Source organism: Harpia harpyja, chromosome 4, assembly GCF_026419915.1.
Source record: "Harpia harpyja isolate bHarHar1 chromosome 4, bHarHar1 primary haplotype, whole genome shotgun sequence".
In the NCBI taxonomy this organism is placed as follows: Eukaryota; Metazoa; Chordata; class Aves; order Accipitriformes; family Accipitridae; genus Harpia; species Harpia harpyja.
In genome coordinates this window covers 34,720,735-34,747,039 of record NC_068943.1, presented here as the reverse complement: position 1 = coordinate 34,747,039, position 26,305 = coordinate 34,720,735, and the positions used below count along the sequence as shown (strand labels likewise).

The 26,305-nt window shown below is 44.7% G+C and overlaps 1 protein-coding gene across 1 annotated transcript in view; it reads right to left on the bottom strand.

The window, feature by feature from the left end:
* LHFPL6 (LHFPL tetraspan subfamily member 6) overlaps positions 1 to 26,305 on the bottom strand; it is a 149,495-nt gene that overhangs the window by 11,546 nt on the left and 111,644 nt on the right. The window contains exon 3 of the mRNA XM_052786227.1: positions 3,179 to 3,277. Coding sequence (XP_052642187.1) covers positions 3,179 to 3,277 — 99 coding nt within the window. The remainder of the gene's footprint in view (positions 1 to 3,178; positions 3,278 to 26,305) is intronic.

Sequence of the window (26,305 nt, the reverse complement as noted above, 5' to 3'; positions counted from 1 at the left end):
TAATGTAGACTGCAGCTCCTGGCTTATCTTTTCTACGTCCAATCTCAAACATTTTTTCCCCTCGCCTTTTGTAAGTCCAGAATGAATCTCAGTGCTGAACCTCCACCTTTGCTGGCTCTGTGGTCAAAGCTGGTGTGCTTTAACTCTCCTTTCCTAACCGCATGCACATGTTCCCTGTGGCCCAAGCTGCAGCAGTTGCTCTGCTATCCTCGAAGAGGAGGCTCAATGCTGTCTACTGATCAGTGTCCCTTTGAACACCCTCTCCTTTGAGAGTAACCCGCTGAATTAGGCTTTCAGTGTCATCCTTGCTAGCACCCACAGCAGCAGGAGGTGCAGGACCAGCACTCCTACCACCACCATTTCTCCCATCAGCAAACCAGTGCAGGGCTCACAGCAGCTCAGCTTTTTTGAGGGCAGATTTTGAATGCAGCCTGTATATGTGTGGTTCTTGAGACAACTCATTTCACAGACTCAGGAACAGAAAACATATCATTGTGGCCTAATCAAATTAAATATTCAAATGAAACCAATACTTACCTAAATTTGTCTTGAGACTTAGTGAGATTAAGTCTTTGAAACATCATTTTTGGCCTGTAGGCTATAATGAGTAAGCCAATCTCTAATGATTCAGAAAAGCCTAGAGGGTTTGGGTTATCACCAACCAAGAGGTATTTGTGAAAGACGATGGGCAGTGTGGTTATTAAATGGCCCTCAGACAGTACCTCTTCTTTACAGAGTACTTTGCCAACACAGAATCAACCGGGCACAGATATTAAGTAAAAAAATCCTAGCTAAGCTTTAAATTCACTGCCAGTGTATGTGGAAAAGAGATGTTTAGTTGCAGAGCTGCCTGGTGGAAATCACTACAGCAAATTTCAGCTCTCATTATAATCTGTTAATTAATGCATTAAACATATGATTGCAGCAGATTGGCGAGACCAGCACTCCTGTCAAGTTTAGGCATGCATAACACATGCCCTGCATGCTCTGGGTCCAGAAAATACAGTAAGAGTACATGCTTTCACAGTTAATGTAATACATCTCATGGTCCTTATGTGTACCTGGAAGGAAAGCTGTCAGCTGAAATTTTTCACATGAGTTTCTTCACTGACTCTAATGGCAGAGTGATTAAATTTATGCAAATATCTGACTCATGAGTCAAGACTGAGACGGGAAGGTGGTCTCGGAGACTCTGCTCAGACTGTGGGCACGACTGTGTTTAAGGTCACAGTTTGTAACTGCCTAAGTGCTGTCTTCAAGGAGCTCAGACTGGCACGACACCTACCTTCTTGTGAGTTTGCAGAGAAAAAACCTGGAAAGGTAACTTTTCTGCACTCTGGGGAAAGGAATGACTGAAGCCTGGGAACAAGCAGGCTGTCAGGAGACACAAGCAGGAATCACAGGAGCAGAGTTGCTCACATGCTTGGCATGGAAGAGCAGGCATCAGCATGCACCAGCGAGGGGCTAGCCGGCCTTGCAAGTGGTGGTGCTGCTAAATGGGCTGGCTAGGAACTACTTCAGGCTTCTGCACAGGATTGACCATGGGCAGCAATGAACCCGACTGTTCCCTGCAACAGTTACTGCAGTGTTTTGCCTAGTCTTTCTGCTACATCCTTTGAGACACCTTTCCATGGAGCTGGGAATCTTAGGGACATTTTTTGTTCTGAGACTTTTTTTTTGCTAGTTAACTGTACATTTCTGTTCTCATTGCTAGCTCTCCTTCATGTTCATATCTTTCAATTATTAGGTGAATAAAAAAGTTGCAGGAACTGTTTATACTTTACTGAAAAAAAAATTTAATATCAATAGCAGAGAAGGATATTAGAGTTCAGAATAACAAGGTAAAGCTTCTAAAGCATGTTACTCATCCCTTGGGCAACACCATTAGTGGCTGCTGATAACAGCATCAGTGGGGTGGTAGAGACGGGTGCTGATATTGGTAATGAGAATTTCTGGTCCCGTGCCAGATCGAATGCACTCTGCAACACCACAAGAATGGTGTGAGGGAGGGTGACCTGGAGCATCTCTCCCAAAGCAATATTTTTTTATCTTTCAACCTCAATTCATTTGCATATCTTCACAAGAAACACCTTGGAGATGGAAACAAAATTCCTTACTCCTGAAGCTTGACAGAAATATCAGTGTAAAATTAAAAGATAATGCAGCAGGTTTCTGTTTAACCCTAGGAGACCATTTTTGTCCACTGTCATTTGCACTGGGATTACTGCCAGCCTACCACAAGCCCTGCACACACAGCTATGGAAAAGGTTTCCAACACTAACCATAAGGTTTAACTTGCAGAGGCTGGAAATGGGGAGCTGTGTGTGTCTATGCTTGGGATTGGGAGCTCTCAAGCCTGCGGAGGGTCAGGGTGCTCAGTCTCTCCTGCTCCTTCAGGAGGATTGCAGATCCCCCTTGTCCTCAAGTGACACAGGATCAGAGACCACTTATACAGTAGGGTATCAGCAGCTGCATCGATCCTTCTAGCTAAACAAGGACCTGGATGTGCATTCAAACATCAGATCCTGATCATCCACATTGCTTAATCCTGAGGTTGCTGCTGGGCCCTTGTGTTCTAGAGCCCTCTCTAGAAGCGGCTCGCCCCATACCGCATGAACGTGAGCCCAGCTTGGCCACATCCCTGGCTGTCATTCAGTGCTCAGTGCAGTCATCAACAATAAGACCAGTGGCTTGTTTGGGAGAAGGCTGACATAGAGATCAAATGTTATTTACCAGCTTACCAAGGATGTGAGTAACCAAAACCATACTCTTTAGGCTTGGGTTAGAAGGCCATAAACATGCCAGACTTCAAAGACAGCTAATTTCACTCATCATCAATCACCCTGACCTGCGCTGTGACATGATGCCTCTGCCTACCCTGTCAAGATCTCCAGGAGTGTTAGCTACCATAATGCAAGACCATTAAATCTGATGTCTTAAATATAAATATACATGCATACATTCCTTCATTTTCTTCTATAATGTTCTTCTGGAAAATATTTCCAGCAAATCTATCTGAAATCCCCTGCCTTAGCATCATACCAGAATGATGCAATATGAATACCCTACCACACGCAACTGGGTTGCTTCTCCAAGCCTGTGCTCATGTCCTCGTTTGCTTTTATGGACAACACATAGAAGAGTCTAATGTGGCTGAGATGCTCTGATGATGACTCACCCAATTCAAACTGGTTGGAAAGGTTACCACAGGTTTGTCTGACTTCTTCACTGTCCCAGCCAAGAGGATAGAGGGCACAACCAGAGCCGATCAACAAACCTATGGAGAGAAAGGAAACAAGTTTATACAAGCAACTGCCATTAGCTTAAACACAGGCTGCCACTTGGGAATCAAAGTGTCAAAGTGCCATTTGGGAATCTCAGAGGAAAAAAAAAATCTCTTTTTCTCCTAAAAACAGTAAAAAATCATTTGGACTTCTACTGCTGCATTCTGCTACATTGTTTTGCAGCTGGTCTGTGGGCTGGAGGCAGCATTGGCGGTTCAGCACCAGAAGCCATCCTCAGCTTCTGGAGCTTCTACCTGAGAGCTTTTAGACTCCCCTTCTACTCTGCAGAACTGCTACATGTACTGTATGGAAAACTCAACGTGGGGTTAAATAGAAGCTGTGTTAATCACAGCATTTACAAGCTGATTGCTTCTGATTAATTAAAACAACAATCAACCAGGGTCTATCAAGGTTCTAGCAGGAAAAGTGACAGTCGTGCTAATCTGTTGTCATTTTCCTTTGTTTTTCACCTTTTCAAAAGGCAGGTGTCCTGCTTTCGGCTAGGATAGAGTTAATTGTCTTTCTAGTAGCTGGTACAGTGCTATGTTTTGAGTTTGGTATGAGAATAATGTTGATAACACACTGATGTTTTCAGTTGTTGCTAAGTAATGGTTAGTGTAAAGTCAAGGATTTTTCAGCTTCTCACGCCCAGCCAGCAAGAAGGCTGGAGGGGCACAAGAACTTGGGAGGGGACACAGCCAGGACAGCTGACCCAAAGTGGCCAAAGGGATATTCCATACCGTGTGACATCATGTCTAGTATATAAACTGGGGGGAGTTGGCCTGGGGCGGGATCGCCGCTCGGGAACTAACTGGGCATTGGTCAGCGAGTGGTGAGCAATTGCATCGTACATCACTTGTATATTCCAATCCTTTTATTATTATTATTGTCATTTTATTATTGTTATCATTATGAGTTTCTTCTTTTCTGTTCTATTAAACTGTTCTTATCTCAACCCAAGAGTTTTACTTTTTTTTTCCCCGATTCTCTCCCCCATCCCACTGGGTGGGGGGCAGTGAGTGAGCGGCTGCATGGTACTTAGTTGCTGGCTGGGGTTAAACCACAACAGCAGGGAAGAATGGTTTCATGTCACCTGAATCAATTCATAACACAGGTACCGACTCCACAAAGTTTTCTCAAATAATTTCAGCTAAAACAAGTGAGGTCTTGAGCCATTTACCTATTATCATGCTTGGCTTAACATTCACAACATGCTTTGCTTTCTCCAGCCCTCATGCTGCCCCAAACAGATGTGTTTTGGCTAAGTCTTTCCCTTCACAAGATCTTGCTAGGATGCTAGAAGTGGCATTTTGATCATATTGCATTCTCAGCTGTCACTGCAGCAGCTGCCAAAAAGCGGGTGTAGCTGGCAAAGCTTCTTACACAGAGAGCCTAGAGAGAACATTTCAATGTATGCTGCAGCATTTAAATGTTACCTCCTTTGTGTCAGATCTTATTTATACGATTGGAAATGAATCACTGTGTAGATAATGGGCTGGGCACACCTCACACTTTACAGGCTGTAAAGGCAAGCAAGTCCTCAAAAAGTTTGCAGTGTGGGTTTGCAGTAGTGCCTTTTAGCTGTTAGGCAGAGCGCAGGACTGGGACAAGGTTTCAAGCCCTACAGCTGTCACTGGCTGACCACGGGCAAGTCCCTCGACCTCGCACCACCTTGCTTTTTCCTCTCTTGACAATGAGAATAAAGACAATGTGCTCCCTGGCAAAGCACTTTTGCTGCCGTGCTCCTAGTGCAGAAAAGCCCTGGGTGTGGTGACAGAGGCACTGTGGACATCACACCAGTCTAACAGGAGTCCTGAGAGTGATTCTGACTCAGGGCCTGGAGCTAGCTGTGTATTTCTACTGTCTCCATCCTCAAGATGCCTCAGCTTCTCATATTTCTGATGCTCCTGCAAGATACAGAAATCACCTTATTATTTTCTTGACTTGCTCGGAGACACACCTGAACAAGCCACTGAAGTCCAGAAGTGGTATCTCATCTTTCTCCAAAAGATGTTTAATGCTTTTAACATCTCAACTGTTAGCAAAGTAGCTCAGCAACTCCTTTGCTGCTCCTCCAAGCACATCTGCCCCTATTTAGGCCCAATATTAGCTCCTTAGATCTTCCTCCACTAAGTTCAAATTTCTTGCTGCTCAAGTCTACTTCTTCCTTTCCCTGTTGAGCAGTCATTGCCTGCTCCTCTCTCCATATCTACATCACATAATGGAAAAGAAATCCCTGAGGCAGCCCCCTCTCAGATGGTGGTTCACCCAACAGCTGTAAAGGGAGAAAAGCAATTAAGGACACATGAATGCTAGGTATTGTCAGAACTTTGCCTCACCTGGATGTAGTTGCTTCTAATGTCCTTGCTAATGGCTTTCACAGTATCATCTGTTTTTTTCCTTCAGGGCTGCAGAGCCAATGGCAGCTGGTAAAATCCATTTAAATGATAGTCACTTCTAATTAAATTCTCAGAAATGATGTTTCTCAGACAAGAGAACTTAGGCCAAAACTGGGTCTACATTTGTTAAAGACAGCTTAAGACTCTGAAAAAACCTGACTGGTTCTCACTTAAATTGTTAAAGCAAGAATGGCATTGTGAAGTGCTGACAGCATGGCTGAAGTGCTAGGAATGGTCTCCTTCTATGACCAGGTGACCCGCCTAGTGGATGAGGGAAAGGCTGTGGATGTTATTTTCCTAGACTTCAGCAAGGCCTTTGACACTGTCTCTCATGGCATACTCCTTGAGAAGCTGGCGTCTCGTGGCCTGGATAAGTGCACTCCTCACTGGGTGAAAAACTGGCTGGATGGCCGAGCCCAGAGGGTAGTGGTGAATGGGGTGAAATCCAGTTGGCGGCGGGTCACAAGTGGTGTTCCCCAGGGCTCGGTGTTGGGCCCTGTTCTGTTTAATATCTTTATTGATGATTTGGATGAGGGGATTGAGTGCACCCTCAGCAAGTTTGCAGACGACACCAAGTTGGGAGGCAGGGTTGATCTGCTTGAGGGTAGGGAGGCTCTACAAAGAGATCTGGACAGGCTGGATCGATGGGCTGAGGCCAATCGTATGAAGTTTAACAAGGCCAAGTGCCGGGTCCTGCACTTTGGTCACAGCAACCCCATGCAGCGCTACAGGCTTGGGGAAGAGTGGCTGGAAAGCTGCCCGGCAGAGAAAGACCTGGGGGTGCTGGTTGACAGCCGGCTGAATATGAGCCAGCAGTGTGCCCAGGTGGCCAAGAAGGCCAATCGCATCCTGGCCTGTATCAGGAACAGTGTGGCCAGCAGGAACAGGGAGGTGGTTGTTCCCCTGTACTCGGCACTGGTGAGGCCGCACCTCGAGTACTGTGTTCAGTTTTGGGCCCCTCACTACAGGAAAGACATTGAGCTGCTTGAGCGTGTCCAGAGAAGGGCAACCAAGTTGGTGAGGGGCCTTGAGCACAAGTCTTATGAGGAGCGGCTGAGGGATCTGGGGTTGTTCAGTCTAGAAAAGAGGAGGCTGAGGGGAGACCTTATCGCTCTCTACAACTACCTGAAAGGGGGTTGTAGTGAGGTGGGTGTTGGTCTCTTCTGTCAGGTGTCTGGAGATAGGACAAGAGGAAATGGCCTCAAGTTGAGGCAAGGGAGATTTAGGTTAGATATTAGGAAAAATTTTTTTACTGAGAGGGTTGTCAAACATTGGAATGGGCTGCCCAGGGAAGTGGTTGAGTCACCATCCCTGGAGGTATTCAAAAAGCGAGTGGACAGGGTACTCCAGGGCATGGTTTAGGGGGCATGGTTAATGGTTGGACTCGATGATCTCGAAGGTCTTTTCCAACCAAAATGATTCTATGATTCTATGACCCAGTGGGGCAAGGAGGAACATCACCACTGATGATGAGAATGGCTGGGGAAGGGAGGAAGAGCACCTAGATGCCAGAGACAGCCTCACAGACCGGTGGACCATGGCAGCCCCGGCCAGTCCTGCTGTGGTTCTGACCCCTTCCCACACTGGCTGTGATGCCCACGACCTGCCTGGTGCCAGCCCAGGCAGAGGCAGACTGCAGCTGCTCTGGCCAAAAGTGAACCGCCCTGGCTAGGCTGGTTTCAATCCACTTGTGTCCTTGAACAGACTCTCTGGGAGACCTCACAAATGCTCAAAGGCTCCATTGTGAGGGGCAGGGAGATGTGTCCAGCGGGTAGGAGGAAAGGCAGGCTGGCAGCCGCCTGCGTTGGACCAGATGAAATGGCAGCCAGCCCTTCCTCACAAATAGGTCCTGGGAAAGCCTCCCGCCCAGTTCTTCCAGGAGAGCACAACAGCAGCACTGCAGGCAAGTGAAAGCACTATTAGCATAACAATGCTGCCCCTCCAAACCCAGAACAAGCTCTTACTCAGCACTTGCCAATTACTCTCCTCAGGTGGCAAGAGTGTCTAGTGACCATTGCATTCACAGAGGACTGTTTGTTTTCAGTTCTCTTTAGGTTTTGTTGCAGTTACAGGTTGTTGTTTGGGTTTTTTCCCACGACCATTGCTCACAGCACTTTCCACTGCCACCCTCCAAACACAGCTCATGCTCTTCCAAACACATGTACCTGTTCACTCTTTCTGCCTCCGATGCTACCCGGAATACAGTGGCCACAAGCCTTGGCAACTTATTTCCTTCCTTAGGCAGACCTCTTCATTACCCTGTCACACCCTCTTTCCCATTTCTGTATGTCCATCTCTGTAAGTCCAAAGCCCAGTTTCAGTGAGAATAAATTCTGGCCTTCAGTCAAAAATTCTTTAGCAATGCAATATACTGTAATGTTAAATTGCTCCAAAGGAGCAACTGCCTCACTCATACATGGATGCTTGCCCATAAAGCCAGTCCACACTGTCCAATAACCAGCTCAGAGCACCCACCACTTAGCCTCACCATTAGCTGTGCCTCCTAGAAATAAATAAACCAAATAAGGGAAAACTACTGTGCTATGTCAGAAAACCTCCCTACCCCAGTGACAGCTGGGCTTTAGCAGTGCTGAGTTTCATTTGTGGAGTACCAGCCATCGAGCACTGTGGCTTCTTTTCTGCTTGCAGCCTGCACTGACGGTGACGATGAGATCAAATGGGAAACTGCCGCCTAACGCCAGTGCCGCTGCATGGCCCCAAAGCATGAGTGGCAGCACGTTTACATTCAAAGGACAAGGTATAAAGCCACGGGCGAGCTCACATGCTTCATTTAGCTAACACAAAACCTGCCAGAGACCAAAGGTGCTGCCAGGAGCATGGGGCTACATTCCTTGGGGGAAAGGTGTTCTAAGGTTTGCTTTTACTTCTCATCCTTGTTTTGATTTGATTTGTAGGAAATTAAATTGATTTTGTTTCTTCCCCAAGTTGAGCCTGTCTTTTGCCCATGACCACGAGTGGTGAGTGATCCCTCCCTGTCCTTGTCTCAACCCACTAGTTTTTCTTTATATTTTCTCCTCCCCATCCCACCAGGGCTGGGGGGGGGAGGAGTGAGCGAGTGGCTGCGTGGTGCTTTGTTACCAGCTGGGCTGAAACTACGACAGGTAGGCATATATGTATAAAAGCGTGTGTAATGTCCCATTGCTTTCAGCAGGACTGTGCATGACTTCAACAGGGCTGATACTGCCTTGGTCTGCATGGGCAGGAAAGCTGGGAAATGGCGTTTCAGCTCCCTTATTTTATGCACTAAAAGTGTGGAGCGTGCCTCAAAGCCCATGGTGTTAATAGGACTTGGACAAAAGCCCCTCAGCCCGTTCTTTCCCTTCTAATCAATCCACCCCTGTTTGTAAGCAACTAAATGTGTGGATCAGACCCTGCAAAAGCAAAAAGGCTGCATACTATTACCGCTATTAAGCCATACATGCTCACAGCCAATTTTTTTAATCACAGAAACATGTAGATCCTGCTGAACAGCTGCAACCTCCATTTAAAGATCTAAGTTAAATCCAAGGCCTGCAAACCCAACAGAAATCCTTAAGGTAATTTTGCAGCTTCAGTGGAGAGCAGTTACTGGTTTAGCTCCAGAGTCACATCCTGGCCTGCCCTATAGTTCTTGTACTTAGCCAGCTATGCTACCCGGGACACCAGACCCATCTTTACAGCTGCTTAAAATGCTTAGGACGCCTATAAGATTTCTTAGGAAAGTGAAAAAACCCACAAACCCACCGTGCTGTAATTACCATCACCTGTCATCTTTCATTATCCACTACAGTCATTAGAAGAAATAGAAAGGGGAAGGAAATGTGCAGGTCCATAAACAGCACCTTCACAAAGGGGGCTGCAGCTTCGAGGTGTGGGGAAGCCAGTCAGTGGGATGGGGTCAGATGGCAGCAGAGGCACTGGTGGCACTTGGCTGCTGTTTTTGGATGACGTGCCATGCACCAGTGGAGGTGTTGGCACTGTCAGAGACCAGCTCTTCTGCAGCAGTTCTGCATTCGGAAATGAAGCGGGCTCCTTTCCCTGATCCGTGAAACACTGCTATTGCAAGTGCTGCAGCTGGCTCAATGTGCTAGCGAGGCACATGGGAGAGCGCCGCAGGGCTGCCTTAATGCAGCCAGCTTTGGCAATGCAAAGCTGGGATTAAGCGCTTGGCTTCAATGTTTAACAGGGTCCCATTTAGCCACTAGGCTCTTTGCGTAGTCTATGCAGAGAGCTGGATATCTTCAAAAAGTGAGCTAAAACCTGCCTATGTGCTAAGTGAGGAGCTGCCTAGACCTACAAGTTGCAAAACTACAAACCAGGGGGTCAGAGGGTGGATGCCTCAATAGTAAACTGCCCAAAGTAATCCTTGTCCATCCCAGACTGCCTTCCCTGTCACTCTTGCTGCGGGTATAACGTGTGATCATATTTTGGTAACACTTAGCACTTGAAAGATGATCTTGTCTGTCTGGAGTGGAGCTTGTGATTGAAAATAATTGCATATAACAGGTTCTACATATGGTGGATGTGGCAGGGAAGGGACAGTAATTACATTAGTGGCTTGGCACAGATCTAGGTTTCATCTTTGAAGTGATAAAGAAATGATTTGTGGCATGCAGCAATCAGCTTACTCCAAGAGGTAAAATATTAACCACTATTAATATCTCCAAGAAAGCTTGGATATAGGCAAGTCTGAAACAATAAATACAGAAGGATTAATAAAGCAAGAGACATTAACCAGATTTTGCCATGGGCAAAATGACTGCACTCAGAAAGACAAAGACTGATCGGCAAAAGTCAATGCACAAAAAAGGAAGCTTGCAAGTCCCTGTGGTGGTCAGTCCTCAGACTGCTGCTGTGGCTTTAATGGGAGCCTCCACCCAAAGATCTGATGTGCCTTAAATAACCCATGTAGACATCACACCATAAATTAATTGTCTGTAACTGTCCTGACAGTTCATAGCTAGCAAGTCCTGTTTTACAGACTCAGCTATTCCTCTCACTTGTTGAGGTCACAGCATGCCCATGATTGCTATATGGGTCATTCTTGTTTTGTTGTCAGCCCATTTGATCATTGCATCCTCAAAAGCCTGTTGAAAAGCCAAACCTTCCCCAGTGTCCTTCCTTCTCCCTTGCATAGGGTAAACCTAAGCACGTGATTCACATAAATCTGATGGGGGAAACCATCAGTTTGATCAGTAAAGAGAGGTAGTGATGGCAGTAAATGAGGCACTTAGCTTTGGATTCAGCCTCAGAGCCTTGCTGCTAGAAAATGCATTTTCAAATGGTAACTAAACCAATGGTGGCTTTCCTTGATTGTGGGCTTTTTAAGAGCTTTCTACATGGGCACTGGGAATTGTATTCCTTTTTTGTATATCCTCAGCTCCAGTCACAGTTATACCCTATGAATGCAGTGAAAGGGACTGCCCAGGCACTGTAAAGGGCCTCCTTGGCCATCAGTTAGAGGGGGTCTGCACTGCTGTAGCGGGGGGGCCTGGGAAGCCTCTCAAGTAGGAAGAAGCCCAGTGTCATTGTGACAACCCAGTTTGTCTTTCCACCTAGAAAAATAAAAGGAATGGGTCAGGCTTGATATATGTACTGCACAGAGAAAATAAAACCAGAACCGAATGATACCTTCTGTACAGTCACTTTTTTAGTGAGAAAAATATTCTTCAAAATATCTTCCGCCTTTCCTTCCCCCCCATCTTCTACTTTTTCCCCTTTCATTTTCGGACCTGACCAAAAAGAAACCTTGCCATTTTTTTTTGCTAGGCATTTCTAAGGAATACTGCTCATCTAACAGATATTCAGGCCATCTGGAGAAGCTGACAGACAATAATTTGAAAGTCATCCCTTTCAAGACCATTTTAATGATGATTTTTCCTTTCACATTTTTTCTCTATTAGCCCATCTGAATCTTCAAGGATGATAGAAAGTTTTCACATTCCCATCTGTCACTTGAAGGTACAGTAATCTCTACAAGCAAAACAAAACCAATTTTTAGATGCAGCACGGACTTTGACTCTCCAGTTCTGACTTAAAAACTCTCCTCGCTGTAATAGTTTTAAAGCATTTACCGTGCTATAAAACCAAGCCTGCAGTGTGAAAGTAAAATTGAGCTGGCACATGAAGTTGTCTGCTGCTTTCAGACATACCTTAGCCAACAAACAATGAGGTTAAAGAAGAACTGGTTAAAAACTATGATGTGAAATACTTCAGCAGACACAGCTTCTGAAGTCCCTGCTCAAGAAACTCTCCAGGAGCTGCAACCAAACAGCAACTGCAGAGTGATAGAAGTGGGTCAGAGCAGGTTCAAATAAACTCCAGAGCCCGGGCAAAGCAGCAGGACCCAATGGAGCAAAGAGGGAAACGGGGAGAGCAGGGCCGTGCTGGCTGCAGGCAGCCTGGCTCCCATGCCCACGGGCGTCCAGCCTCCATTCAGTTCACGAGGGACGATGTCTTTATACTGGCAGCTCCCAGCTCTTCACCCAGAAGCATCTATTCTTTGAGGTCACACTCCTACTGCTTCTTTTGGCATCACCGCTCTGTTCTTTGGTTTCTCTGTTGTTCTTCTGTTAGAGAAACATTATCACACCAGTCCCTTCTATTGTTGTTAGTACCTGTCCCTCAGGAAATCCAGGCATGCACCTGACTTGGGCTTTTATTAGGCTTAAACATGAGCTCAACACTTGGGCAAAAGTTCTCTGTTGAGTTAGTAGTCACTGAACATGGGGCATTTGACTGGTTCCTTATTGAGCCCGAACTGAAAGTGCATCATTTGAGAGAGGGTACAATTGCCTACAATCTGAATGAACGTAATAAGGGACTCCCTCGTCTGAGTGTCCAGGCAGGGGTTCCCAGGGACACACAGATAGAAATTACATTTATGCTGTGCCAAATCTCCTCCCACTCCTCCTCACAAGGGTCACAGCATGGGAGACAGCAAGTCAGTTCAGGGCTTCACTCAAGGTCAAGGTGTTTCTGCCACTGACTTTGCTACAGCAGGATATTAGAGGGATTCTAGATGCAAAGCAAAATGAAACATAAGAACAACAACAAAAACCAGAGAGAATAAAATGCTACAACCTTCAGCTTTGTGCATCCTGCCTCCAGTAACACTGCTTCATCTTGTGTGTGATGGAAATAGTACTCATGGGTTTTCAGCCAAGGGCAAAACCCCACCACCCTTTCCCTTCTGGTTCTGATCTCCAGGTTTTAATTCAATGTATTTGGCTTTGCTTAGCTCCCCTTCCTCTGACCGTCAAGCCCCATCCCTCAAATGAGACTTTTTCTGTTATTTGGGTTACTCCACACCATGAGCACTCACTGCCTGGCAGCTGCTCAGCTCTGAATCTCAGAAAACAGCCACAGCGAAGAGCTGCCACCTGCCTGCTACCACTTCCCAGAGCTCTCGGAAAGCAGGGCCGGTGGCAGAGGAAGCCTAAAAAAGGCATTCCAAATGCCTGCCAGCATCCAGCACGGCAAAGTGCTGTGTCATGGGAGAGTCACAGCCCTCACTTTCTCCCTGACTGCGGGCACGGGGCAGTGGAGGGTACAGATGGGAGTCTTCTGAGAGATGAAGCATCACTTTGGTTTTCATTTGATCAAAGGTGGTGTGCTCATTATGACAGAGGTGCTTCAGGCACAGAGGGGGAAATCTCCCCACCGAGAGATGCTACATGGCTACCCAAAAGCTAATGGCTTTGTCTGCTCTATTTGGCCCTGGGCATTTTTAAAGCAATACCGAAGGCTTCAGAAAATGGGGCTGGGGGCCGGCAGAAACCCAAAAGAAACAGTGAAGTAGGAAGAGCAGAGAAATCAAACACAGGGATGCTACTAAATGGAATTGAATTAATAACAACCATTTGGGAAAATGACAAGTGACCGGGCTGTGGCAGCTGCTGCCGTGGAAAGGAAAGATCCAGCACCAATTTTAAAGCCCTCCAAAATAGGTGCTAGTGCGGGGGGCCTCAGGGGGCTGCAGCTCCCAACAGTTCCAACCCCTGAAAATCACCCCTGGAAGTACTTGTTGTAACTAGGTTTTACAAAGCAGCAGTAAGCAGGGTCCACAGTCTGCGCAGGTTAGCACTACACATTAAGAGTTTAATCCTATTTTATGTATGCAGTAGGAGGAGTAATATGATCTTTGAGAAATAGTTGAATTACGGTGTGTAGCTGGATATTTCATTGAAAACTCCTTTATTACCATTTATTATACAGCACCATTCACGTGCAGGGGGATTTAGAGAGATCCAAGGAAACAGGTACCTGCCTGTGCAATTTATATCTTATTGGTTATGGTTAAGTGAGGCTAAGGCTGGCCACAGAGTCAAGGTGGAGGGTATCTGGAGGACGTACCAATTGATTAAAGAATGAATATTCACTGAAGCAGAGACTCTAGGCTGATTCCCTTACCACCAAAACACACAGTTCCTCTTACATTTTCATTCTCTCGGCCAATGACGATACAAGTATTTGGTATCAAGTAGAACATCCTTCAGACAGAAACTCCACAGATCCCAGGGGATGAGAGACCAAGATTCAAATCAGGGAAAAAAAAAGGCAAAAAAAAAAGGCGGCTTTCACCCTGGCTATTTCTCCCAACCATGAGTGCTGGGTACAGACAATTGGATATGAGAGATTCCAGCATCACCAGGTTTTCTCCTTTGGGCTTTCTGCAATATGTACTGGTTATTTGCCCATGGATGTGGTAAGTGGGGGGAGTATCAAGATTGTGAATTCTCTAGTGTTTAGACACAAGGCACAGCAGTAAGCGATCTGGATAAGCCCAGACTTGGCTGCTTTTGTTTGTCTAAGGGGATACTTGGAGGCATGAAAGTAATTATCATAGTCATGACTCAGGGTTGGTCCTGCTTTAAGCAGCAGGCTGGACGACATGACCTCTCGACATCGCTTCCAGCATGAAAGACTTTAGGAATCCATTTTTCCATCATTCAGACACCTCAGCTTAAGGCAGATGGGGCTCAAGTCACGTGCATGCACATAGGACTACTTGCATTTCAGCTGGGTAGCCCACCTGGAGACCAGCTCCTGCTCCAGAACAGCATGGGTCTTCCTTTCTAGGTGCCTCAGATGGCACAGATCATATCAAACCTATGGAGATGCCTCTGCAGCAGCAATTGAATTGACAACCTTGTCAGTACAATCAATGTAGTCTAGAAGATATTTTTTCATCCTAAAGAATACATAAACATAGGTCTATGACTAGGACACATCTAAGTTCACCTAAGACGGCAAAGACATTCACATGGGACTGGCAGACATGACACAGAGCCAATAGGGAAAGCCAGACACTCCTGGACTACAGCAGCTGGAGGTGGGATAGCCAAGGGCATCCTGAATGGCACTTGTAGGTCAATGACAGAATTGTGCTCCACTGGCAGTATCGAGTCAAAGTGGGATTTAGCCGCCCAAATACATCACCTTCTGTCAGTTTAAGTGATGTTCAGTACCTTGCTTGGCCTCCAGCTGCCTCTCCAGAGCAGTGCAAGTTTCCCTTAAGCCCTCTGTCACACCTGCCAGCCCACACAGAGGTCTTGCATACCCTAGGGTATGGTGCAAAGCATCTAGACTTAGGCTAAGGAGTTTCACCGTAGATATCTATTGATCTTAATGTCAGCTTAGAAACCTACCTCAAGGGAAAAATATCTGTATTGTAAACACCTTTAAGAAGTGTCTGAATCCATAATTGAATCCGTCCCAAAGTTACTTACACTTTAGTTTATCCCTTATCTTCCATCCTTCTGCCCTCATTCTGCCCTTAAGATGCAAATATCTCAATTCCTGTCATGAATTCTGCCTTCCTTTATGGGAAATGACGTGAATTTCAGGGAAGAAGAGATTAAAGGAAAAATTGTCTTGCTCCCGAGTGTAAACCTGTATGCTCTACCTTAAAAGGAAATTATTTCTATGGAAACAAGTTGCTGCTTCAAAATGGCCTTGATCTGCCTCAATTGCTACCACCAGAGCTAGACCACTCAGGACTAGCTTTGGTAAGTCTCTGTGTCATTCCTCCCAGAGTTTGTTGCACAAAAAAATGATTGACACCACTTCTTCTGAAAAGGCTGTGACATGGTCCAATTAAAGGCAGAGTGAATCTGCAGAGTGGAACTGAAATGCTTGAAGAACTCCAGAAAACACTCTGGAGTTTCAGCTCATTTTTGTTTGGCAAGCCATAATCACTACTTGTACATTATAAGCTTTATGGAGGGGGGGAAGCCTAAGCGTTATCACATGCCATCAGACTTCTTTACGTGACAACCCATCTGTGTGCTCACCCCATCGTTTTGTGGCTCAGAATCAAATGCTTGACAGTTCAAAGAGTCTAGAGCAGCATATGGCATATGACATAGTGTATTTAAATAGAAATCACTCCATTAGAAACACAAGGCTGCCTACTGTAATTAATAAAAGGTAGTTCAATAACTAACTTCCCAAAATACATAATTCTCTATGTAGCCATGGGAGATAAGGCATATTCTTTTTCATTAATATGAATTTCAATAGCAACTGGAGACCAGACAAAACTAGCCAGAGCCTTTGCAGAAGCTCCATGCTCGAAGGATTTCCCAGTACGTGAGCTGATCTCATGAAGGACCATGAGGAGGGAACGAAGGAAATATATCCTGTGTCAGTGAAGATGCCTAAGCAGAAAAATGGATAAATGGACAGGCATTGCCATACCTTTTCAATACAAACTGGGAAGACTAAGGTTGTTATAGGCAATCTAAACCTGGAAAAAAGATTGAATGGGTCCACATTTCTATTGGAGAGTCTGTAAGACCCCTCAAATCAAATGAATTTGGAAACCATTTCTCTAGGTATGAAATATAGTAAGATAAACTGCTATAATGCTGTAAAAGCCAGTGGCAGTCACCAAACACAGCTGAGAATCACTTTCCCCTTTATACTATCCTCAATGGTGCTTCACAGGTTTAAGCCTCCCTCTACTCTGCAAAAATGTACACACCAGCTTAGTTGATAAACAGGCCTGCAGCCATCAAATGCATCTCTCTCCGTACAGTGTAGAGCTCTCTGATGGATAAGTCATAGACAGCTAAGTGTTGTGAAATACATGGGAACTGGTGAAGGAGAGGTCAGTTTAATTTATTGTTTGCTGCTGTAGCTGCAGCACTTTTTAGCAGCTTTTTAAATACCCTCCGCATCCACAAGGCTACTTGCAGAGCATGCAGCTAAGCACATGAATTAATCTATGCACAAACAAAGGTATACTTAGTGCAGTTTGCCTTTGTGCTGAATTACGGTGTAAAATCAAAAGAAATGGAGTAACGTCTAAGCAATAACAGACTCCATGTGAGATCGATTGTTCATATGGCTTCCTCAGTTGAACTAAAACCCACCATTACCCCACTCTCAGCTACTTTGTTTTCAGTAAGAGAGATAATAAGGTTCAGCCTAGCTCCAATGAGAACTGTGTGACAGTCAAAATACTGTTTCCATACTGTCAGACTGCCTGTTTTGTTTTGCATGATTTTTACATGCTCTAAAATTCACTTCATGTGACACACCCAAGAAAAGGATATTTTTTATTTTTAAAAACAAATGACAAATACGTAATTTTCTGTGCTTTCTATATGAAGGCTTTCAAACTCAATAACTGACCTAATTTGCAGAGGAAAAAAATACTCTATCAAGTCAATTTACCTCAAATAGGTCCCATTTTTCAGTTTGCCACAAAATGTGATAAATCATAATTTTCGATAGGAGCTGCAGTTTGTTACAAATACATTGCACATCTGCAGCTCAGAAAAATTTGGCTCTGCCGCGTATCCTCTCCAGAGAGAATCCATATGGACAACCTTACCAACATCTCAAACATACTTAACTCTTTCTGGTAATAAAGACCAGTGTGTGAGAGGGAAGAACTGAGTAGAAGGGTATGCTTCTCCCATGATGAACTCATGAGCCCACCTTTGATCTCATTCTGAAATCCTCTTCTCCTAACCCACCTGTGAGTTACCCCAAGGCAATGGAGTAATGCCTCAGCACTGTCCAGCTCTTTATGTTGAGAGTTTTTTGCTTCCCATCTCCTGTATCATTTAGTAAATACTTTTATCCAGAGAGCACACTTGAAACACAAAAAAAGTCTTGGAAACTTGGGTTGGAAGGGATATCAAGCAGTCATCTAATCCATCCTTCGGCCTCAAAGTCAGGATAAGCTCTACTTGCACCTTCCAAGATAAATATTTGTTTAATCTGTTCTTAAAAAGCTTCTCACAATGGAGATCCCACCACCTTCTAAGAAAATCTGTTCTTGTGGCTCTGTGTCTGCAACAGAAGCTTTTCATGTTGTCTCACCTGTGTCTTCCTTGTGGCAATTTAAGTTCACTCCTTAATCCATGGACTTAGCTAAACCCCTACTAGGGCTCTGAGAGAGCAGTTTATTTTCTTCCCCTTTGCAGCACCTTTCTCTCCAATGGATTAAGCAGTCCCTATTTATTCAGTTTTTCCTGCTAGAATTGGCCATTCCATACAGCCTTCTCTATCCAGAGGATTTCTGCGGCTGCTGGCTTTGACAATCTGTTGGAATTTTTCCTTCAAAAAACAAAAAGCAATGCCAGAATACTATCAGAGCAGCTGAATAATGAACCAAACTCATTGCTTTCAACTGAGAGAAACCAAAAGGAGAGTTAAATCAAGTTAAATGAAGACCTTGAAGGTGATGGCAATGCTAACTAGCAAAACCCTAAAATGAACTGTGTGAATCTTGGAGCTCATTACTGTTCTCTCTTCCTAAAAACTTTTCAGAAATTATGCTTTATGAGCAGCAGAAGACTCTTCAAGTACATCTTTGCTATAAAGACTGTCCTTGATAAAAGCCTATCAGCGCCTTGATGCCATCCCCAGCACTTAATATATCTGCTCCAATTTACAAGATTATTGGCTTAACAGATTAATACTTGGTGACTGGAGCATGCAATTGCTAGATACAAGAATGGATTCTTATTCGGACCTAGGAGTAGTGAGTGTTAAGGAGCAGTAGTAGCATTGGCTGGACCTCCTACAAGGACTAAGAGAGAATGTAAGAAAAAAATGGAAACAAACAGAACATAAACAAGCTATGAGATGAATGTTAGATGGCTGCAGAAGCAACTAACGATGGCACTTAGACTATTTATAAAGTCTTCAAGGAGGAAGAGGAAAAGTGCCTCATTTTCAACTCTCTTTGTATACTAACCATTACTTGCATTCTTCGTTCAGAAGCCGCTGACTCCTGTGGCACATCCAGGTCCTCACTGGCCACTTGTGCTGCTGATCCTTGCTTGAATCCCCTCAACTTACACTTCAGATATGAAATCAGCGACCTATGTTTCCTGTGATGCAAATAAAACCACCTGCAAGTGTTCCCAAGCCAAAGTTGTTTGACGGAATCATGCATTCAGCAAATAGCCCAAGACTGGAGCTGGGGTGAGGTTTCTGGTGTGCAGGCTGACCCGAGCTGCTTACAGAGGCTGCAATCCCTCCACCGCTCTTGGTCCCTGCAGTTGGCTCCTGCTTTCTATAGTTTCCACAGAACTCCGTCCATACAAAATGCTGTTTTACTAATGTATTCCAGAACATGAGTTCACTTTATGGCTTGGACAGGGGCCAGCACAACTATGGCACCATAAGGGCTATGGGATATGTTTTTAGACTTGTGAAAGTTATTGCATTTAACATACAAAAGCACATGTGACCTTGCAGGCCCAGTGTCGTAACCTTACCCATTCAAGCAGATCTAATGGGGGACAACTGGCCCATGTGAAAATCAATCAGTTTTGCCACTGATTTCAGTGAAGCCAGAGCTTTAGCCACAGTCTTTAGCTCACTATTTCTACAGGTAATTTTCACTGCTGGAAATTGTTCAAAACCAATTATATTGTACCATGAGAGAAACTCTGTCCTTCCTTGGCTTTCTATTTAAAACTAGAATAATACCCAATAACTGCTTTAAGGGAAGGGACATTCCCTTCCTCCTGGATCTGCCAAGACTTTTCCTTGTCTAACTTACGTACTCCAGGGGCACCTCCATTGTAGCCGAGATTATATCCAGAAGCATCAGAAGAGCCCTATAACATGGAGATCCCTTTCGTCCTGGCTTTTCTGAAATGTAAATGTTCATTTTAAAATGATACCATCACAGCTTCCAGGACCAGCTGTTCATCCTTTTTCTCTTTGTATTTTATTGTCACTGAATCCTTGTTCTGAATTATCAGAACAATAATTAGATTCGGGAAAGGGGGGGTGGGGGGTGGGGAGGCATTCATATCCCCCTGAGAAGAAGAGATAAAACTTTCATTTCTGAAAGCTGATGTACCAACAGTGGATAGTGGGGAATTGGGATTCCTTCTTAACTGCATGGGAGAGTTCAGTAAAGTTTATTAATAAAACAATATAGATAAACTCCATTTATGCATTATTTGTCCAAGTATCTTGGCAACTGCTTATTTAGCATCTTGAACACATCAGGAATTTTAAAAAGGAGGACTGAAATCTTGCCTCAACCTGTAAAGGCTTTGACAGAAGTGGGTCTGGGAAGTAATGAGGGTTTTTTCTTTTTCTGCTTCTCCTTCTTTCTCTTCCTCCAACTAAAAACAATTTTCTAATATCTTTGGCATAACTACTATAATGAAGCATAATTTATTTGATCCTTACACAGCCCCCTTAGGATTTCTTCTTGCAGATAGCCAATTATAAACTCTTACATACTTTATAGCCCTCATTATGTGTGACAGAGGCACACTAATAAATAATGCAAAACCCCTTTTATACCCAGTCTACCTTGTGAGAATACCGGGGTCTGGTATAGAGGGAAAAAGCACATTGTAATGCATTCTTATTTCCTAATGGACTGAAAAACTTTCTAGCTTCAGCTTGCTTCCTTAGGACATTTTCTTTTTTTCCCAGACTGGACTCCTGTGGCTTGATTCATTACTAGATAAAAATCAAGTTGAAATAGAAGTGGACCATGACACACAAACTGTCACTGCCCTGTTGCTTCCTCGTGACATCCTGTCAGCTGCAGACAAGAAAGGAGGTCTGGAAGCAGAACAGCCAGGTTGAATACAAATAAACCGATATTCAGTTGTAGGCTTTTCACGGTAATGAAGCAGAAAGAGCCAAGGCCCCAAAAGCACATTCACCCTGCCTGCCCTGCCTTCCTGGTGCCACTTCCAGACACTGCTAGTGCTCAGGTCGAGGCTCTGGAGGAAAGCAAAGCAGCTAAGGCTGTCCCTCAGCTGGTAGGATTCAAAGAGCAGAGTGAGCAACTCAGCAAAGACATGGGGTTGAATATACACATATAAGGTCCCGGTGGACTGCTTTATTTTTTTCTTTAATTGACATGATGCTGCTTTTTGAAGCAAAAAAGCTGCAACTATAATGACTGAGAAATGTTACCAAGATCACTACAGAGACCTGGGGAGTCATGAAAGCTACAGCCGACTTCTGTCCCCACTGGGGAATTCTGTGCAACCATTAGATTACTCATATTGTCCCTTGAAGCCTTCTTTTCCCTACATGAAGAAGAGGGGATAACAGTTTCAAAAGGCACAGTGATTTCTTGCCTCTGTGTGGTGGTTGGAGACCTTGAGGGAGAAAGGGTAGGAGGAGGGAAGGTGTTCACCAAGGTTTGAACTATTCCAACCCAGAACAAAAGTAAAACAAATAACTGGGTGAATCATGTAATTTTATTGGCGGACTTAGGCTGGACTCAAACTCATTCAACTTTCTTTCCTTCTATCCTTCTATTTAACAGGGAAGGGGAACACTTTAAAAAGTCAAATCAACAAGCAAATAAACAAGCCCAACTTTTCCAAGGGCAGAGCTCACCACAGCCCTTGCTCCAGAAGGAGTGGACACAGCTACTTTCACAGCCTGTGATATGGTCTGCAGAAGTCTGAACGTACAACTCTTGGCACCAAAACTAAGCATTATTCACTAAATGACACATGTCTCCAGCTAGTGTCTAGATGGTCATAGCTAATTACACAGTCTGAGATTCCAGCAGACATCTGGGTCTACAGCATCCTCCAATATCTCCATGTGGCTTAACACAGATGTGGAACGAGTGCATGGAAAGAAGGCAGAAGAAAGGGTGTCTGTATAACATAGATACCTTAGATATGGTTAAGTTAAAGCCCTGCCACTGAGTCCTGCTAGATTATGCAATTGAATCAGCAGCCCATCATAGCTGGCTGTGGGGATGGCAAGGAACAAAAGAAACAGACATCTGCCTTTGTGTGCAGCTACAAAGAAATTATCTGCCATTTTAACTACAGTCTTTGACTAATGTACACTGAAGTACTCACCTTCAATTAGCCATTTAACCTAGCAGATCAAGCTGTGATCTGAAGAGGCTGAGATACAGGTAAGTGTTACGGGTAAGTGTTCTTCTTGCAGAAGCCATAGGGACTGGCCAGAGGGTGAGATAAGCAGGTATAATCCAACAGGCTGACAAATCCTACATTTCCAGGAATGAAAAAAATCCACAGTATCTTTTCCATTTTGTACACTCCTCCATTTATGATAATCTCAGCAGCTACCTACCTCTGTTGGGAAAAACAAGTCCCTGGGAAACAATGCAAAAGTGTCAGTTAAAGGTATGATGCTCTACCTCTCAGTTTATGAATGCATCTTTTGTTTGCTTTTAAATAAGTGAAATAAGCGTAAATTAAATATGAGATACTTTTTGCAGTTTGCAGGCAGCAACAATAACAAAACTTGGTAGTGTAAACATGTGCTATTTTTGGTTAAAATGTCCCTGGAAATCAGCTTTTACATAAAAACTGATCAAGACAAGGTTTTGGTGTCTACAGTCTGGGTCTGAATCTGCCCCCTGAAAAACATGTTAGCAGTGTCAGGGTAACTTCAACAAGGTCAGCAAGAGGAACCAGAATAAGGTCATCTTCCTGCCTGGCTGTCACTGAGGGATGGTTTGAAAGGCTTCCTTGTCCCTCTCTGCACCCTTCTGCTCACAACTCTCCCATCATCACCTCTTCTTCAACTGCCCCAGCAAGATATTGCCACAAGCATTTACATGGCTGCTTGGGAACTGATACAGTAGAAAATAAGCATTTTTTTCTTCCTGAGGACAAGGGGCAACATAGAGTCACGAATGAGAGGTTGGCAAGTGATAAATACTTAAACCAGCTTAAGCTATCAAAAAATAAAAATAACAAAAATGTGCCACTGTACCCTGCAGCAGATCACTCTGTTCCAGGTCTCTGAGTCTAACAGATCCAGCAGAGCTGCACAAATTGGAGATGGAAAAGAGCAATTTGCATCCAGTCCCCCCCTCACAAGGGGTGGTTTATTCCCTGAGGTAGTCTGTTGTGCTTTGCTCACTGAAGCACATTGCTTTCATCTGTGCTGAACACCATGGTGTGTCCAGTGAAAGGTCTCCAAGCAATAAAGGTTTATGGCTTTCCTGGGGCAACTGTTCCACAGCCAAATGGATCGCTCTGGTCTCACTTCAGGGGAGCAGTTAAATGGAGGCTTATATCTATGTCTCACCACGAAAACACATCTGCACTGAAGAGCTCTCCTAGAACGATTTTACATATATATATATATATATATATATACACACGAAGACAATGTTGCTTCCCAATGCTACATGACAATCTTCTGTCCCATCACGTTAACCTTTCATTCCCATTGAGGTGACGAAGACTCAGCTTGCCCCTATCCTCACGTTCACCAAACACCACACTGTGAGGACTAGCAGCACAAAACACCAACGGCATCCCCAGGCACAGCAGCCTCCTCTGGAGCACAACAGCTCATCACTGCCTTCAGGAAATATTCAGTGCCACTTGCTATGGCCACATGGAGACCTGAGCAGTGGGGCTTCTCTTTCCCTCGGGTTGATTTCCAGGTGCTCCAGCTCACCATGCGCAGTGTGTGATCAGCTGTACTAACAGCCAGAGGTGGCAATACAAGGGGCATCCAACAGGACCGCTCCGTCCCAAAGCAGCCTGCTCTTACGCTGGTTAATGGGCCACAAAATATGACTTTGGGGTGAATTTCATGACACAGCTGAGCAGATCTAATGCTGTGCCATCTCTGAAAGGGATAGTTGGACATGCTATACATTCCCAGCTACATCTTCTTGCCCACATCTTGCCCCTTCCCTCGTGCAATTTCAGGCTAACATGAACCAGTTCAGCGAGTTACACTGGCAAAAAAAAAAAAAAAAAAAAAAAAATCACTGCTTTTTGTAGGGTTATTATTCTGCTAGCATTAACTCTCCAAATTGGCATACTGATGGGTAACATAAGTGCCATGCCAAGGGCAAAGGGCCACCTCCTCCCAAGTAGCCAGTAAATCAGCTCGGGCAAATTATGAAACCCTTGTCCAGGTCAGTTTGTTTCGAGCCCTCCATGCAACGACCCAAACAGGTCAGGAGTCCAGTCTAGATACATCAAGGGAACAAGGGGCATCCACACAGTGGTCTGGCACCTGACCAAGTCCTGTAGAGGTGGGCAGAGCCAAAGGGACCTGGAGTGCTGCCCATAGCTGAGAGTGGCTGTGGAGCAACGTGGTAAGTGGGGCTGAGGAAAAAGCCTTGGAGACAACTGCACAGAAATGAGACAAAGAGGGAACTGAGCACTGCAAATGTGACACTGAGGGATATTCAGAGACATATAAAATAGGAGCCAAAAGCTGAAAGAGCACAAACTTTCAAGAAGATGGGAATAGCTTCTATATTAAAGGCAGTTAAAAGGCCAAGGAGGAAAAGATTGTGATAGGAGCCATAAACTTAGATTACTTGCATCAATAAGGGAGACTAAACTGTTGTGTAATATGAAGGGGCCCTGCAGTCAAAAGGCAATTGGTGTTGGAAAGAGGTGTCTTAAGAGATAATCCCTTCTCAGTTCTCTGATATACAGCCTTGCTACTGTACTTCTTGCATTCATTTGTTACAATGATCGGCCTAACTGCCTAATAAGCATCATTCCGTCTGTCATCAGAAAAGGAGTTCATGACTGCAATAAAAAGCTTGGATGCAATTCAGCAATCCAAAACGCCACGGCTCTAATTTATTCATTCATTTAGTTTTCAGTGGTGCAATGACACTGGCCACAATAGTGTTACATGAGGCTGGTTTAAGTATCCAGGAGAGCTCAGGGAGCGGAAAATTCAATTCTCATTGCCATGGTGAGCGATGTATACCACTGAAAAGAGCTTAACTCCCAGGCTAAGAAGGGTGGTCTCCCTGCAATATTCCTTTTGAGCACAGGCACTGTACTCACAAAAAGCATCATCAGAACTCTTTACTCTGACTGGGGGTGAAGATCCCTCCAAATCTCATTTGGGTGGAAGCTCCTCCCAGCGACTGGCAGTACTGAAAACATGCTGCTGACAATCATCAAATAGATTTACTGTATCATGCATTAAAAAAGTCCTCTGCAAAGCTGTGCAAGGGCAACGTTTTCTAATTTCTTATGAACTGTCACAAGACGGGCCTTCTGAGGACTCCCCTGTCATTACCCTGCTGCTCAGTTGACATTAATTCAGCTGATTTGGGGGATTTCCCACAGGCAGAATGGCGCAGGAACATAAACAACTTACTTTATTGACCCTTCACACCATAAAAAGGAGTTGGGTGGACAGTTTGCAACATAAAGTCCCTGCGGTAGGTACAGCTTGTCTTTCCCTTGCAGAGCCATGGTAAAATGTGTCTTTGACACCCATCTTCCAGTGCTCGCTGTGACGTGGTGCCTTGAAGAAGGAGTGCACAAAGCACCACACAACGCCAGTACTCGCTGCATGCCCAGAGCCTGTGGTGCAATGAATTAGCAGGGAGCTGCTTTGTACCCAGCTTTATATAGCTTTTGACAGGCCTGTGAGCAGAAGTCAAGACAATGTTATTCATATAATTGTAAAAATAACAGTGGCTTGCAAATGTTTACATGTTCAATTATATATAAGCCTTCCCCAGTGACTACATCTGTCTCTTCTTGCTTTTCTCTGTCAGTCAAAATGTCTTGTGAATGCAGAAGGTGAATGCTGCAAATGAATGATGATGATGAATGTCGGTAAAATTCTCCTGCCAGCAGCATCCATGAAAAGTGAGGACAGAGAAATTTGGATTTGTATTCTCTTCTGAAGGGTTCTCCGGGATGGAATTGCCTTGGTTTGCAGCTTGCTTTGGTGAATGCTATTCTATGCAATGATTTTCCACCAGCATTTGAAATCAGGGACACCCCTTGGTCTGTTATCAGTACCAAGAGGAAATCCCCCAGACAGACCTCCTTCCTCAGACAGATGATGCTTTTTTTTTTTTTTTGACCCCACCTGGAATACTGTGTTCAGCTCTGGGCCTGCCCTGTGTAAGAAAGACATGGACCTGCTCGAGCTGGTCCAGAGGAGGCCACAAAGATGATTAGAGGGCTGGAGCACCTCCCCTACGAGGACAGGCTTGGGGTTGTTCAGCCTGGAGAAGAGAAGGCTCCGGGGAGACCTTACAGTGGCCTTGCAGTACTTACAGGGGGCCTACAGGAAAGATGGGGAGTGTAGTGATAGGACAAGGGGTAACTTGGTTAAACTGAAAGAGGGTAGATTTACACTAGATACAAGGAAGAAATTCTTCACTGTGAG